At 39.3% G+C, this 17,141-nt stretch overlaps 3 protein-coding genes across 5 annotated transcripts in view; all 3 read right to left on the bottom strand.

Moving 5' to 3' along the window:
* LOC138962235 (uncharacterized) overlaps positions 1-17,141 on the bottom strand; it is a 190,000-nt gene that overhangs the window by 112,189 nt on the left and 60,670 nt on the right. The window lies entirely within an intron of this gene.
* Positions 2,211-11,543, bottom strand: LOC138962216 (uncharacterized). 3 transcript variants are annotated; one of them, XM_070333943.1, is made up of 6 exons: positions 11,467-11,543; positions 9,500-9,714; positions 8,044-8,215; positions 7,419-7,558; positions 3,553-5,576; positions 2,211-2,937 (listed from the first exon to the last, which is right to left on the bottom strand). In XM_070333943.1, the coding sequence occupies exons 2-5, from the start codon at positions 9,671-9,673 to the stop codon at positions 5,505-5,507; spliced, it is 558 nt and encodes a 185-aa protein (XP_070190044.1). In that variant the 5' UTR covers positions 9,674-9,714; positions 11,467-11,543; the 3' UTR covers positions 2,211-2,937; positions 3,553-5,504. The 3 variants fall into 3 exon arrangements, with proteins under 3 accessions (XP_070190044.1, XP_070190047.1, XP_070190046.1); XM_070333946.1 differs by having other exon boundaries at positions 5,433-5,576; XM_070333945.1 differs by lacking the exon at positions 11,467-11,543 and adding an exon at positions 10,343-10,400.
* Positions 13,801-17,141, bottom strand: part of LOC138962238 (uncharacterized) — a 13,388-nt gene continuing 10,047 nt past the window's right edge. The window contains exons 3-5 of the mRNA XM_070333982.1: positions 16,917-17,088; positions 16,279-16,418; positions 13,801-15,738 (exon numbers count right to left, since the gene is read on the bottom strand). Coding sequence (XP_070190083.1) covers positions 15,670-15,738; positions 16,279-16,418; positions 16,917-17,088 — 381 coding nt within the window. The 3' untranslated portion in view covers positions 13,801-15,669. The remainder of the gene's footprint in view (positions 15,739-16,278; positions 16,419-16,916; positions 17,089-17,141) is intronic.

Raw genomic sequence — 17,141 nt, 5'->3', positions numbered from 1 at the left:
CCTTGGTATGTCGTTGTTGTGATGACGTGAGCGTTCGTTTGGCACCATGCTACACTTCTGATTTTGCAAACATATTGTTTTTCACTAACATCACACACACAAGCACCACAAACACACACATATCCCACACACAAAGTATAACAGACATTACAGATAGACAAACACACAGGCAGACACACACCGACTCCCACACCCACCCAAATACGCACGCGCACAATATATATACAAGTGATAATGTTTACTGTTGTTGGGGCTTGCAAAATTAAGGTATGAGACTTTTGTTTTGTCTCATTACTTGAACTGTCATCCAGGCTTTTCGAGAAATGATTAATATGTTTTGCTGTTGACTTACTCCCTTACTGGGTGCTGTTTTCGTATGTGCTGGCGTCATCGTGTGACATGCACCGACATATTGACACCTGACACCAAATGTACTCGACTTCTTTTCTTTTAAAATTAATTTTTGTACCCCTTGTGACTCTGTAATGTAATGCGTAGATTGCCTCATTTCGGATATTCCCGATCGCTTTTATTCGCTGTTCCTATTTTGAAATCTCTCAAGTTGAGCACGAACTTCCTATTACGCGACCTATAATTAAGGGCTTATACAGATGTTTGAATGCCCAGTTTCGGTTGGATTCGTGTCAAAAATTTACCTTGTTACAAAAAGATGCAATATACAGACAGACAGACAGACAGATACAGACAGACACAGACACACAGGCACAGTCGGACACCGACACAGACAGACACAGACAGACACAGAACACAGACACACACACACACACACGCACATACATACATACGCACACACACACACACACACGCACATACACACATACGCACACACACACACACACACACGCACGCACACACACACACACACACACACACACACACACACACACCGTTGAAAGACCCGCCAGACGGACGAGCCGCAAACATATAACTCCTCTTACCGCCCCTTCCCTCCCCCAACCTGAATAAAACAAAAAGGCACTGGAAGTGCTCTAACAGTTGAGTTTAGTTTCTCATTTTATATAACTGCAAGCAATTTAGCGACACATTTCGTACCCCAACTAAAGTATTCATGACCGGGCGAAAAAGCGGAAAACATCAAAGTGTGGTGTACGTTCAAGCGCCGACTCATCTCTTGCACCTCTTGACTTGAACAGCGCCCGTTCTTGGCAACCTTCCTGAAGTTGGTGATGGGTGGTTTCGAGTTTGTTATTTGAAGTAAAAACTTAATCATTTTTGTTTGCATATGAGCCTCATACGTTCGGGAATAGGGAGCAAAAAGCTACAAGGAAAGCTTGAAACGGAGCGAGTCGGTGACGGTGCGAGTTTCCATTGTTAGATTCCGTGTAGTTGATCATAGTTGTAATAGTACTACAGTAAGGATAAAGGAATAGGATACTTCAATCGATCGGCGCTTGATACAAGTTTCTGTGGTCACACAAAACTTGATTTGAAATGTCATTTATTCAACCCCCAAATCGAACTCTGAAACTCATTTGGTCGAGATGAAATCTGTAACTTCGGTCAGTTATATCCCGTTAACCGTCGAGATTCGGAAGTTTTCAGAAACATACACTAGGCAAGTCTGCCAATATTCGGCATAGTATAATTTTAGACGAAAACGCCGTTTATTTTATTTTTTTCTAAACGTTAAAATATGAGGCAGTCTTCGTGTGCTGTTGACTTCCTTTGTTCTCTACAGCCTCTATTATCTCCTGAGGAGATATGGGACAATCTAATTCTGGTACTATAACATTATTTACCAAACTCTCATCGTTCACATCTTGTTCATCAAGTTGAACATAATCGGTGTTAAAAACTTGTTTAAAAGTGATTGAGTCACTCAGTGTTTGAAATAGTTTCACTCACACTCTTTCTCCTGCTCACACATCCAATTCCTCTCATATCCTTCCAAAATAAATGAGAATTCTTTTCAAATGACAACAATCGGTTACCTTTCTCAGTCTCGTTTGTAAGTCGATTTCCTCCTTTGATTCAAATTCTTATCATGTTTGCTTTATCGTAAACAAGTCTATCAGAAATAATATACTTTGTTGATATTCATTGAGAGAGAGAGAGAGAGAGAGAGAGAGAGAGAGAGAGAGAGAGAGAGAGAGAGAGAGAGATACACACACGCACGCACGCACGAACACACACACACACACACACACACACACACACACACACACACAAACAAACACATGATTTTTTATTTTCATAGTTAGTGAACATGTCATTGCTTTTATTAGGAAAACGGCAACAATCACGTCAGCTCCAGCCCAAAAACGTGACATAAGATTATACAAATCCAATATAATCTTAAGTCAAGGCTGCTTCAAATTCAATCTAATGAGTTGAAGATAAACAAAAGAAGGTCATATACCTACTATTGAATAACAAAAGATTACGCACAATATCGGATAAACTACAAATGCAGTGACATGTGTGTACAAGTACATGTGGTATACATGTAATCAGTGTTTAAAAAGTCAATCAAATCCAACGGAAGAAAGCTTAAAATCGGCAATTCTTGCTTTTGATTTGCACAGAAATATACCGTTATAAGCTTTTCTTGTTTGAAAAGATACACCCCCCCACACTCACACACACCCTGCCTGCATGATCTGGGGTTGAATCTGAATTAGCATTGTCGAATTCTGACGTTAGGGATGCACGTGCCCAATATTTTCCGGCCACACGTTGCACAGTCGTCCATGGCGTCAGCGCAAGGAGGACACGTAATCGTGTGACTGCAGGGTAGGAACATCACTGTCCTGGGTTGCTGGTGACACCTCACGCATGTTGGTTGTCTACAGGGCGTGACAATAGTTTGAGGACTTGTGTCTGTCTTCTGGGGAGGCATAGTGGTCTCAGTCTGACTCACTCTGTGCGATGCCCTGGTTACGGGGGTTAGAAAACCTGGTTTGAAGGATAAACAGTTGAGTTTTTGGAGTCGATGCCAGGTGGGATGGCCTTTTCCAAAACATAGCTTTAGTAGTTTATTTTAGTGTGTGTTTTTTCTTCCAAAGAGCCAGTTTATACTTCGAATATGTTATATGAGAAGTGAAGGCAAACAAACAAACAAAGACATTCTTGAACTGTAAGATCGAAAGAAACGCAAAAATAAAGAATTAAATAAACAATGAAGTAAGACAGAGATTAAGAACAAAATTGAATTGTCACGAATTGCATTTGTAACAATTCACTTTTTTTTTCTCCAATCATGGTTCTTAGCTATCTGCCAGATTGTATCGCTGAGTGTTTCTGGTTCAAGCATTAAGAATTGAAAACGTTTAGCTGGGTATTTCATTGTCAGATGTATCTGTATCCCACCCATTTTTATCACTGAGTGTTTTTGATTAACGCATCAAGAATTAAAAACGTTCAGCTGGGTGTTTCATTGTCAGATGTATCTGTATCCCATCCCACCCCACCCAAACCCTGTTCTCAAACCGACAGTGCAACAAATGTCATTCAAATACTGTTTGAATCTTGAGCTAAAAGTTTTGTGATGAAATGAACTGAGTAGTATACCTGCTTTGCTGTTTACTTTCGTGCACTAGCGCCGCCACTGAATCATCGAAAAACGAGGTATGTAGTCCCAGTATGCATAGGCTTTACAACTCCGTGTATCCGGGAGTGTTCGTACAGCCGTCGAAAAGTTTGTGGAAAACTCGGAAGCTAAGAGCAGCTGCGAGTTACTTCATAGAAATCTGTGTTTCCGCGAACATTCCCGAGAAAACAAGTCACCGCAAATATTCTTTTTCCATAAAAGGATTGCGTCAAGGAAAACCACGACAGCTATTGGGTGCAATATGAACCTTGGAAAATAACATTGGGAATTTCCGAAATAAGTGATGTTTGGCATGGGGTCACCAGTTGACCTAAATTTAAGACTTTCCTTTGTGTTTTGCACTTTAGCACGCACTGACTCAACCACGCGCGCGAGCACGCACTCACACAGACACGCACTCAAGCACGCACTCAAGCACGCACTCAAGCACACACACACACACACACACACACACACACACCCCCCCCCCCACACACACACACACAGAGTCAAAATCATGGCATGTGCGTTATGCTGTTTGTAATCAACCCTTCCTTTGATGCACACATTTTTATCAAATTAACAATTGAATGTTTGTAAGTCTCCTTAAATATGATTACTGTCCATCAACTGAAATTGTGCATCTTATTGTATGGCATAGTCTTGTAGTAAATATTCGTGATACAAATTAATATAACTGTGGATTTAAAGTGCAGTTTGCTTAGCTTTCTTGCAAAACATTAACAGAAAGTGTCCTGCCTCCAGAGTACATGAGAGAAAGAAAGTACCAATGCTTGGGTAGATGGTATATCTTTAAAAACAAGCACATCATAATGAGGTCTTGCTTTTGTTTGAAATTGAACATTTTTCTTTTTTAGAACACCACTGCAGCTAAGCAAAATTTGACAACAGACAATGTCTTTCTATAACTGTAAGAAATTGTACAATGTGTGTGTGTGTGTGATTTAAAGTACTACTCTTTTGCTACATAAATGAAACAAAATAGACATGACTGGATAGCACGTCCTTTGCTGGCGAGAATAAACACTATTCTGTTATTCCAGTTTCTATACAAATGTATGGCACTTACAGTATAATACAATGTATAATACAGTCAAAAGTGTCATAAACATGCACAGCCAGTCTTCATCATTCCTGAGGGACTGGTATATATATTCTCAAAACGAAAACAACTGCGGAATCCAATGTAAATGAAACAAATGTAACGAATTTTAAAGATTAAAATATTCACAGATCTTTGTATATCACAAAAAGAAACATGGTATGGAACAGCAAGGGCAGCTATGTAGATGCTGATTTTGTGTATGTTAAAGAAAGTTTCGTTAGTGTTCATGAAAAAATGAAGGAAAGAAAGCAGGCATTTCCCCTTAAAATGTTGTTCTTTCTATATATTCAGACTACAAACATAATGAAACTGACATGAATGAATATATTTTTGTTATAAAACTCCATGGTTCATTGTAAGAAAATCATCTCCCTTGGATTGCATTAGTTTTTGCAAGACAGTATTTCGGGACGAATTTTCTTTAACCGTTTTTTAGCGTACATTACAGCAAGTTACCTGCAAATGCTGGTAAATGTATAACAGTAACATGTTAGCAGCGGCATTGCAAAGACAAGCGGGTAGTTAGTCTTATTGCCTGATGTGCGCGTCGTGCATGGTTCTAGGATATATTCCTTATGACTGTTTTCACCTTTCTGATTTCAAGATCGTAGTGTGTAGTATGTCCTATCATAACAAAAACCACCACAAGAATATTTAAGACAACCAGTATTTCACTAATTTCACGTTTTAGCGTGAACAAATGTTTTTTTGCCAGGATGTTTACGAAGAAATTACCATCTAGATGGAACGGGTTGATTTGAGCAGGAGTTGCCAGCGATGTTCCTTCGATGTTCCAGCGGCGGGGATTCAAGCGATATGACCACTACGAAGCACATCCAAGGCAGACAATGAGTGTCTTCTGGCCCGTCTGCCGTCTGTCTGAAGAGAAAAAGAAGAGAATGCCTATAATAATGTTCTCAAGGGCAGAGATGACACACAATTCAGGTTTGTTTCTTTGGCAAGCTTTTTAATTTTGTTTTAATGTTTTTAATAAACATCCCCAGAAAGGTGCGTGTTTTTGTTCGCCTAAAAAGTGATATTTGAACATGGAAGTTTTGTGTGTGTCTTTTTGAGATAAAACATAGTTTTGGGGAAACATTCATCTTCCACAAAAGTTAAAATAGAACTTTGAAGTATGTGTTATTTTACTCTAAAGTCCTTTGATGCAATAACAAAGCAATATTTTTATATATTGATGAAAACATTTTGTTTTCTGGGTAGATATCATGGTCACAAAAGAGATTTCCGAAAAAACGCAAGTTTTTGTAATTCGACAGAATTTCTAAACTCCTTTCTGTGTAATTCATATCAAGTCTCTCTGTTATTGCACAAAAACACCATTTCTGGTGAAAATACATGAAAGAGCAAGAAGATTGGACAGTTAGTACTATAGTCTCGAAGATGAGCATTTTCAAATGATGGCACTGGTGCTCGAAAAACGAGTCTGAGAAACCAAAAACCATTTTAGACCAACATATCTGGCATTAAATCAAGCCGACAATCTACTGTAGAGACAATATACCGAGTAAAACTGATTGTGTAATATTTACACAAAAGGTATTAGGAGTACAGTTATACAATGTTATATGATTATATACATGCAATTGAAGTTTTTTTAAATTTTGTTTACAAAAACAGTCTATTGCATTTTTAAACAAAAAACAAACAACAAACAACAACAACAACTCTTTGAATAAAACGATAAAGTTAACAGTACACGAAATCATGTTTGGAGTTAATAATCGAAAAATGCATGCAACTCTGTTGACAGAATTAAATTGTATAATTGTGACTGCTAAAATATGCATAAGTATTTAAACAAAGACTTCAATGCCTCTTTTTGTTTTATTCGAAAAGCAATTGCAGATCAGAAGTATTTATTTTTGATCAAAAAGTTCCAAACAAATATAAAAAGAAAGAGTAAATGTTTCCTCCACCATCACTACCCCCGGCCACCCCCACCTCTCTCCCTCTCTCTCTCTCTCTCTCTCTCTCTCTCTCTCTCTCTCTCTCTCTCTCTCTCTCTCTCTCTCTCTCTCTCTCTCTCTCTCTCTCTCTCTCTCTTTATCAGTACTGTAATCGGCGTCTGTCTTCTTTGTCCTAATGTTGTGAATATAGTTATGCCTTGCAGTTGTCACTTACATCAGAAAGATGTCTTTGTGAATGAATTGTTAGAATGTATATCAAATGTGGGGTCAATAATTTATGTATATATCCGTAGATGCCTTTCATTTATTTCATGGATCATAATACTCTAGATTTCTTTGAGTAATACATTTTGAAGGATGGATGAAAATACACTGTGAGTGGCCGGATGCATGTTACTGATTAAAAGCCCCACAATGATGTGCTTGGCAACCTTCAAAAAACACCAAAACCCCCCAAAAAACCCACCTCCACCACCACCACCACCACCACCACCAACAACAACAACAACAACAACAACAACAACAACAACAACAACAACAACAACAACAACAACAACTTAACAGACACGGGAATGCAGTAAACACATGACTTAATCCACCAGTCCCTGGTTACAAACCTAACCAAATGGAGTGCAACCTTGCAATCTTTCAATAGCAGAATGCCTCCGTAAATATGACATTGACAAAATGGTTCAAGGAGCCCAGCCAAGAACACAATAGAATAAAACAAAACACAAAGACAAAAGGTAGATGCTTCTACCTGTCCTTGTTTAAAACAAATTCCATTACTTACTGTTTCGCTGCTTTGATGTCTGCACGAGAGCTTCAGCAGCATGCAGTTTGGGGACAACTGTTTATGGCGTCTCACGTGGCAAATGTCCCTTGACCTCAGCTTTCTGAATGTCACACCGCAAGCCACGCATTCGACTTTTTCTGCAATAAGAAAAAAATCACGAAAATCACGTTTCGATCGAGTTCTACACCTACAACTTTAATTCATAATATGTTATACACATAACTTGAAAAAATACAACGATAAGGTGACCCTCCCTCCCCCCCCCCCATCTTTACTGACATGAGAGCTGAGTCAGAAGCAGACAATTGTTATACGCTTTTCATAAACAATAGAGAACAGAATACCCAAAACAACAACACAAGCCCCAAAACACCAACCAATTTTAAACCACAGATAACAAAGTCGACTCACGGTAACTATCTTCAGCGACATATGAGTACAATCATGCTGTGAATATTACTTTGTTAAAACGAAAACAATGTCCACCAAATAATATACTAGCATACTACTAACTAGTGAGTTCTTATCAGCGTAAAGTTCACATTTACTGCATGTTAGAAACCTCCCTTCCCGTATTTTTCTCGCCTTATTCTCCTCACGAGGTAAACAACGATAAGCCTACCATTGCCGTTTAAGAAGAGTCCAAAAAAAGCCATGTCCAGTGGATCCCATCCAATCCAATCAGCAGGGTAGGTCTTCACGCGACCCTTCAGAGTCATGAGACCTTCAGATTCACAAAGGAGGAAAAAAATCACGGGAAGCTTGGTCCCCAGCTGGCGCACAAGGTACGCTGCCTGTTAGAGAGAGAATGAGAGAGAGAGAAAATGTCATGAATATATGTACAAAATCAGTGAACAAGTCCCTTCACACAAGTCAATACAGTGTTTTCCACCAAATTCTTGCTCATTACACGCAGGTCTTTCTGTCAGTGTTAAATCATATTGAATCTTAGAAATGGACCAAACAGGCTGATATGTCTGAACTATGAAACATCGCATGGAAAAAGTTGATGTGGGATTATGTCGGGAAAATGGGAGGTTAATTAGAGAGGGACGTTGAGGAGAGAGAAATAATTCTACTTTGAACTTAGTAACGTGTTTCATTCAACGCGGTTGTTTGTTTCTCTTATGTTCCCTTGCTTTTCTTCTTCTTTTACTATCAGGTGCGATGTACGGAACATAATATCTCCTTCACCCCGAAAAATAAATTTACTGCTCACATCACTACAACTGTTCAACAGTTCTTTTCTATACTTGCACTCTGATTGCCTGTGTAACTATGAACGGCCTACCACCCATGCTTATACGCTACTCTGAGGCTGCAACAAGACACCCTCTCCCCCATCGCACGCCTCCCATAAAATACAGCAATGACAACACTGCTGTTGCTGCTTCCTGCTTCTGCTAATACTCCTCCATCTTTTCTTTCTCTCTTCTATAATATAGGTCATAATGAAAATAATAATATGGCGCAAATCCTAAAATTTTTATAAGAGCCTCACAAAAACATACATGAGTAAATGATACTGTACACAATTCCAAATCAAATAATAATACACATCGAAATATTCTAATACACTTAAAGCCAAGTCAAATAATTATCCACGTCGAAATAAGATAAGCATTTAAACAAATTGACGAAGTTTTCAATCCACATACATGAACATCAAAATACATAGCATACAAGTACAAATATTCATGATACATTAATAGCGCAGCCACAATCGCTTAAAACACGCAAACACATAGACACACAAAACACACACACTCACACACACACACACACACACACACACACACACACACACACACACACACACACACACACACACACACATAAACATTAGCACACACACACACCACCGCACCCCCCCACACACACATACACACACACGAACATACACACACATACACGCACACACACACATACACACACACACACGCACATACACACACAAATACACACACACACACACATACAAACACACACACATACATGGCACACACACACACACACACACACACACACACACACACACGCGCGCGCGCGCGCGCTATCCAACTGCTTATGTTTATCACCTCTCTAACAGACGATTCTTCCCATTTTTCGTGGTTCTTGGACCCAGAAAAGACTTCAGTGGGAATGTCCAGAAGATCCTCGTAAACATGGCCTTTCCAGGACACTGGTCGAGGAATAGGAGTGGGTGGGCATTGTCTGCTGGACTGTGGAGAGTGAAGAGTCTCTGTGGCCATCAGAAAAGAATGACCACTGAGAGAGTTGGGTGCAGAAATCGCTGAAAATAAAAACATTAGTATCAGCAGGAGCCTATTGTGCATTATTGTATATTAATAAACTCCTACGTTAATTTTTCCTTGATTCTTTTTGTTGACAAAGACTAAGATTAAGCCGTTGTAGGACAAGGTTTAAACATGGCCAAAGTTTACCATCTCGGAATTTAAATGTTGTACCAAGAAAGAAAGAAAGGAAGAAAGAAAGAAATCGACTTATACAGACTGACACACAGTGTGAGCCTGCAACTAAAAGTTAAGCGTTCTCTTTATAGGTCCATTTGGAATATGATCTATTCGTCTTTATTTCACTCTTTCAGATGATACGACAAAATGAATAAAACGCGAGCATCACGACGGTTACACATCTATCCATTGTATAGCATTCGAACACGATCTGAACACGCATTCACTTTGTGTGTGTGAGTGTGTGTGTGTGTGTGTGTGTGTGTGTGTGTGTGTGTGTGTGTGTGTGTGTGTGTGTGTGTGTGTGATCCTGAAAACGACGTTAAACACCAAATAAAGAAAAAGAAAGAAAAGTGTGTGATCCAATTATTCTTTTCAATGAAATATGAGAGAAAAAACAACACTTTGAGGAAAATTCCGCATTGGCTGAGCATGCGATAAACTCACATTAATATTTAGACTAAGTGTGCCTGTTTCAAAGGGCATTCGCAGAATGATGTAAGAGAGGTCTTTCCAAAACCTTTTATACGCAGATAAACAAAGAGATAGGAAATCCCCGAACATGAGTAGACAGACACATGAGCGACAAGTCTGCCTGTGAAAATGAGGAATGGAGACACGTAATATGCGACGGGAATATGCTGTCACCAGGAAAAGAACTCTTCCTGTTTGCTATTTTAGTAATATGTATAAATAGCCTACGTTATTTGATCAAATATAATATTTTACACAGATCAAGACAGTCATTGTTCTCCGAGACCGCGCCAGTGGCTGGTTAATTAATAAACAAAACTTCACAGCAGTCGAACTAGTCCAACCTTTATGGTTTTGTTAAATCCAAAGCAGATTACACTTGGGCAGGCACACGGTGTTGAATGCGTATAATTTTGTTTATTGTCTGCTTCGTTGGTCTCATGTTTGCCTTCTCGTCGTGTATATAATTAACATTAAATCTTTTTGCGTAATCCGTTGATTTCTCGGAAACACGCAGGACAGTCTATATTTTTTCTCAGAATAAATGTTTTAAGGAGAACTGTACGAATGCTTTGCATGCTCGTATTTACTAATGTATGCAAATAACGCAAAAGCCCCGACTGTAAACAACCCCAAAAACTATGACGGCGGATGTAGAAGGGTTCATTTTTTTCGACAGCAGATACAACGTCAACAAAGGTCTTGGTCATGTAGAATCATACACACGTTAGAGAACGACACATTCGTCACACTCTTCAATAACATTTGTACAGACCTGGACACAGAAGACAGCCAGCTAGAGATCCATATATGGCAATGCACACACAAACACACACACACAAGCACACACACACACACCACACACACACACACACACACACACAGACACACACACACACACACACACACACACACACACACACACACACACACACAAACAGACACTTTTCACTTTACACACACAACAACTTCAGTAACTAATCAGATTTCATTTTTACTAATCTACAAGGAATTACATAAGCATGATCGAAAACAAAAAGCAAGCAAAAAGAACGAAAATGTAAAGATAAGAAAACAAGCATGGAGAAATAACTCACCTCACTCCCAGCCCCTCATATGCCGTCTAAAGAATGCAATATCAAACTGCGTATTTAGAATTTAACGGCTTTCTTGTTGGGGAAGGGCTCCTAATATGGACTACTTTTTGTTTCATGCTGATAACTAGCTTGTTTTCTTGCGAAGAAGTTTTATTTTGTGTTTGGTAATCCTTCTCTCTTAGGCCTAATTAGAGTGAAATAACTTTGATAGACATTCGGCAAAAATAAATACAGAAAAAATCACAAATGGTCCATATTAGGAGCCTGGGCGCCTAATATGGACCAGTGAAGCGGCCTTCACGAATCACTGTAAAAAGTACACTATACTTCAAAATAAAATGATACAACTTAGTGTACAAGTCAGAATAATTCAAATATGCTTTAGATTTATCTGTGTCGTGTTGATGAGAGCATTATTTAAAGCACACCAGGAAACTAAAGAAGCTTATCAAAAACAGAGTGAAAATAAGTGAAATTATCAACTTCCACGAAAAGAAGACTTTTTGTTATATTTCTTTTAAATCTCGGGGGCTAGTTATGGGTTATTTTCAGCAAGCTTCTTAATGAATTAATGAAAATAGCCTTTAGCTTTTATTTTCTTCGATTTGTTCAAGGTGGTCCATATTAGGGGACTTGCACATACTTTGAGATTTTGCTATTATTTTTTGTTTGCAGTAGAAACTCGGGGTCAACACTGCTAAAATGTAACAAATGCGGTCTTAGCTGTCATATATAGCAATTTTTGTGTGATAAAAGCTTTGGCTGTGGACAGAAACGAGTCCGTTTTAGGCGGCAAATTTAGAGTGAACACTGCCAAAAGTGAAAAAAAAGAGAAAAAGCCCAACGGTTTTGAGATGTGTGTTTCTGCAACTGTTTTGACATGTGCAAGTTATCCAGAGAGGGTGAATACAGCGAATAAAACTTTTTTGAGCGCTCTAGCGCCGTTAGTTTGTCAGAACAGGAGGTGGTCCATATTAGGAGCCGGTGTAACACGAGAAAATTACTCCCACGAGATTTTTACTCCGGAGTAAACATTTCGTACGAAAAAGTTACTCCCTTTACGAAAAAAGCACTCCCCCATTGCACGAGAAAATTACTCCCCAAGACAGGTGAGTTCCGAGTAAACATTTCGTACAAAAATGTTACTCCCCTGACGAATAAATAACGAACAAATTACTTCACCCCAACACAAGCAATTTAACTTCCCATGTCAGGTGTACGAAATTTTTACTCCCTTGTCTCCTGTTAGTCTTGGTGGTGGAAGGGGTGGAAGGAGGGTAGCGCGACATTCGTGTGTGCGAGATCACTTATTGGCATTATCCCTTCGCCCGCATCCCATTTTTGCGTACGAGATTTTTACTGGAAGTAATAAAAATGGGGAGTAAAATTTTTGTGGAGGGAGTAATTTTTTCGTGCCTTGGGGAGTTCTTTTCTCGTACGAAAAGTGTACTCGGAGTAAGAATTTCGTACGAAATATTTACTCCGGAGTAAATTTTTCGTGGAGTAAAAATTTCGTGTTACACCGGTCCATATTAGGAGCCTTTCCCCTACATTGTGGGATCCCGTATTGAAAACGGCAAATTTAGATTGTGTCCCTTCTTCGAAGGTGTGGCAGGTAGAGAAAGGAATGAAAAACGTAAAAAAAATGCTTGACACAAAGAAAAGTGGAAAATGGGTTTAAATTAAAAGGGAACATTTAAAGGTAACTGTGTGTCGATCATCAATGCGCATTTACAGGCTATTCAAATATGGCACGGATATTTTGCGCTCTGCTTGTGGTATCGTCACTTGAGAGCAGTTCAAAGGAAACACACCTCGCGCATAAACTTGATATGACCACCATGGCTATAATATGATCTTGGTGGGATGATATTATTTGTCACAGGTGAACAAAACGCGAGGTAGTTTTTGGAAAGTAAACAAAATGTCATATCACCATGAGCTGTATCTGTTTTTAAGCTAGACACAAGGCTTGTTCACTATATTGAAATTGTGAGCTTAGTGATAGCTCGAATTCGTTAGTGTAATCAAAAGGCATGTTGGTTTATTGTCAGTACAGCGCATGCGTGTCTATGGTGTGTGTTGCCAACATCTGTTCTAGAGTAGGGCCAGAGTAAAGTGTACAGATTTTAGTTGAGTCGTACTGAGTTGTTTAACGATAAACATACAGACATATCAGATGTGCACACAGACAGACAGACAGACAGACAGACAGACAGACAGACATAAAACACACGCACGCTCGCTCGCACGCACGCTCGCTCGCACGCACGCACACACGCACGCCCACACACACACACATAAAAAAAACACACACACACATAAAACACACACACAAAAACACGAACAATTCATCTGAATCAGTTTACCTTTAAAATAAAAAAGGCACAGGCACAAGCTATGTATACCAATTTGTTTATTAATAAATGATGCTTGCTTGTTGTAAACTTTTCTATTACCATTGTATTGTTAATGTTAATTTTACGACCAACCCAAACACTTATTTGTAACCCATTTAATTGTCGACTTATTGACTCTCTTTTGGGTCCGTCTAATTAAAAATGTCAAGCAGATGGGTGAACAGAAACTCAAACAACAATGTACGCACACTTCATTCCAAATTCGGGAAAAAATAAATACCAGTAATAGAATAACAGAAAATACTGTGCCCTTCTTACACCTGCGTGTGATTACGCTCTCTACGTAAACAATATAGCTATTTTCTGTCACCGAATTTATTGCACACGGTGTGTTAGGTTGTTCAATCGCTCTTTACTGACAAACAAAGTCTCAGTACTTAAAATGTTCATGCTTAATTCATCAACTCATTAAATCTTGAGTCTAACCTTTGTAAAAGAGAACAAGTATTTTAAAAAGAGATTTTTCCCAAACATGTCCAGGAGTGCTAAGGCCAGAAATAAAAAACAAAATCTGGTTTAACATGTTGATTTTTAAGATTTTTACTGAAACAACAACAACAACAAAACCATAACAACAACAACAACAACAACAACAACAACAACAACAACAACAACAACAACAACAACAACAACAACAACAACGCAAAGCCCTAAAAAAGTAAACACTACTGGGGAAATTACTACTACCACCCCCACTTCTACTACTGCTACTATTACTACTACTACTATTACTACTACTACTATTACTACTACAGATACTACGGATATTTTTATCGCACAAATCCTATGATAGTTCTAAGCTCCTAACATCATCTTCAACAAATATTTCTGATATCCGATAGTTTCAGTTGTGTTCCTTTTACGACCTCAGAGGAATAGCAAAGAAGAAGAAAGCAACAGACGAAGTGGTTTAGACACTGTGGAAAAACAATTTGCTAACACCCAGGCCATCAGAACTCACTGAAACCTAGTGACGAAGCCAGAGCAGACTGTTTCCTGTTGCTGCTGCCATTGATTTCCCACAGACATAATTATTAGTTATAGTCCATGGCTTAGCCATCTCTGGCTGCGTGCTCACAGCAGAAATCCAATGCTCACAGCGTTTTCAGCAGCTCGGGAGCATCCATGGCGGGTCAAGAAACAGAGCTTAAACTGCTATCAGATGTAGTGCCGCCCAATTTAGGCTTAGTGGTGCGACTCAACGCTCTTTCATCAACCTCATTAAGAATCGTAATTGCTGATATATTCACACCTTTTTTGTTTTGTTTGTATACACGATAGTAATATTTTAGGGATTGTATTCAACCAAGACGCTAATGGAAAGAGCAAATGGTATCATTATAAATGCGCGATACACGATGTTAAATATCACGGTTTGTCCATGTATATTTGTTTCCTGTAATCGTGTGAGTTTAATTAAGATTGTTTTTGTATGTGTGCGGTATGCCTAATGGTAAATTCCAGTACCACAGATACTCGGGCGTTTGTTCTTGTTCTTGCAAAAAAGAAGCCCACAGACAGACAGACAGACAGACAGACAGACAGACAGACAGACAGACAGACTGACACAGACAGACAGACATACATACATATAGGGGACAGGTTGACATAACATTTCACAGAGCAAGCAATATATAGCATGCACAGTTAAATGGTGTACTATTTTTGGTGTCCTATTTCGTGAAAAAGTAGAAAAAAAGAAGAAATCCGTCCTCTGCTTGTGTAGGGCCTAGGGCGTTTACATGTACACAACAGTAGTTAAATGCTGTTTGTCAGCACAGACTCAGGCCACAGATTTGAGGAGGTCGTAGATGTCTCCAGCCGAGTTCCTTCTCTTCTGTTTTCCCTCAGGCTGACAGGCAAAACAAAATCAGTCACATAAGTTTTAGAATGCAACTCTCACAAAAGGTGTATACATCAGATACAGAGAAGGCCTGTGGTCGTTCAAAACTTATTAAAAACTACATGACTGAATACAGAGAAAAGTGCATGCTATACGTGGCTCAAACTCAATTATTTCTGTGGTGACAAAACTACAACAGCACATGACTATGCTCACGTACAAGCATAACATGTCAAAAAGAGAAGAGAAAAAAAAGAACAGATACAGAGCGATATATATATATAGAGAGAGTCAGGGGAGAGAAAAAGAGAAAAAAGATAGAGAGAGAGGGAGTGAGAAAGAGAGCAAGAGAGAAAGAGAGAGAGACAGAGAGAGAGAGAGAGAGAGAGAGAGAGCGAGAGAGAGAGAGAGAGAGAGAATCAGACGGACAGACTGACAGACTGACAAACAGACATACAGACGGACGGACAGGCAGACAGACAGACATACAGACAGACGGACAGACAATCAGACAGGCAGACAGACGGTCAGACTTTATCAGTCACTTACGATGGGTTTTAAACCATCACAGCTGTATCTCTTGAGCTGCTGACAGTTTGGTGCAAGCTGCCTGTGAAGTTGCAAGGGATCCATGTCGGGCTCTGAAGTGGTCCTGAGCTCCACTCCACACATGAAGCATGCAAGCCGACCTTCCGAAACATCAATTGTAACATTGTTCAGAAAGTGTAGCATGTGACATTAACAGTTATTTAATCACATGTATGAAACTATAGAAACACCATTCGGAATATGAGAGTATAGGTCATTGGACCGGATGCTGTACTGAAGTATAAAACGGGTTCTGATAAGCACTGACAACTGTCTTATAACTGATACAAAAGAGAGAGAGAGGGGAGAGAGAGAGAGAGAGAGAGAGAGAGAGAGAGAGAGAGAGAGAGAGAGAGAGAGAGAGAGAGAGAGAGAGAGAGAGAGAGAGAGAGAGAGAGAGTGCAGAGTGGAACTCTGTCAAACACCCATAAAAAGAAGACGTGTTTGTTGATAGGCAAACGGCTCTCAATTCTGACTTGGGTACATACATATAACATACGTATACGTCAGAAAATTAATACACAGTTTAGTACTCTTCAGGTGCCTGGCTACCTTATATCAAATAATATTCGTTCACTTAATTACAGTTAAAAGCTTACCGATTTGATTCAGGTATAGTCCACCCAACGCCAGTATTAATGGAGTCATGCCTTGCCAGTCAGGGGGAAACATCAGCATTCGACCTTTCAGGGTGAGCATGTTCTCTTCAACTTGTATGCGGAAAATCTCTTCAGGTAGCTTGTTACCGAGCTGCTCCGGAAAACGTAGAGCCTAAAAAAGTATAGGATATACGTTTGAAGCGACTGATTTAAAAAAATGATATG

This window comes from Littorina saxatilis, linkage group LG3 (assembly GCF_037325665.1).
Source record: "Littorina saxatilis isolate snail1 linkage group LG3, US_GU_Lsax_2.0, whole genome shotgun sequence".
Taxonomy (NCBI): domain Eukaryota; kingdom Metazoa; phylum Mollusca; class Gastropoda; order Littorinimorpha; family Littorinidae; genus Littorina; species Littorina saxatilis.
This window is presented reverse-complemented; position numbering and strand designations above follow the sequence as displayed.

Excerpts from the sequence above, each read along its gene's own strand:
- LOC138962216 (XM_070333943.1), bottom strand. The coding sequence starts at position 9,673 with ATGGCCACAGAGACTCTTCACTCTCCACAGTCCAGCAGACAATGCCCA. Across the intron at positions 7,559-8,043 it reads ACTCTTCTTAAACGGCAATG|AAAAAGTCGAATGCGTGGCT; the intron begins GTAGGCTTATCG and ends TTCTTATTGCAG. Across the intron at positions 5,577-7,418 it reads GACATCAAAGCAGCGAAACA|ACAGACGGCAGACGGGCCAG; the intron begins GTAAGTAATGGA and ends TTTTCTCTTCAG.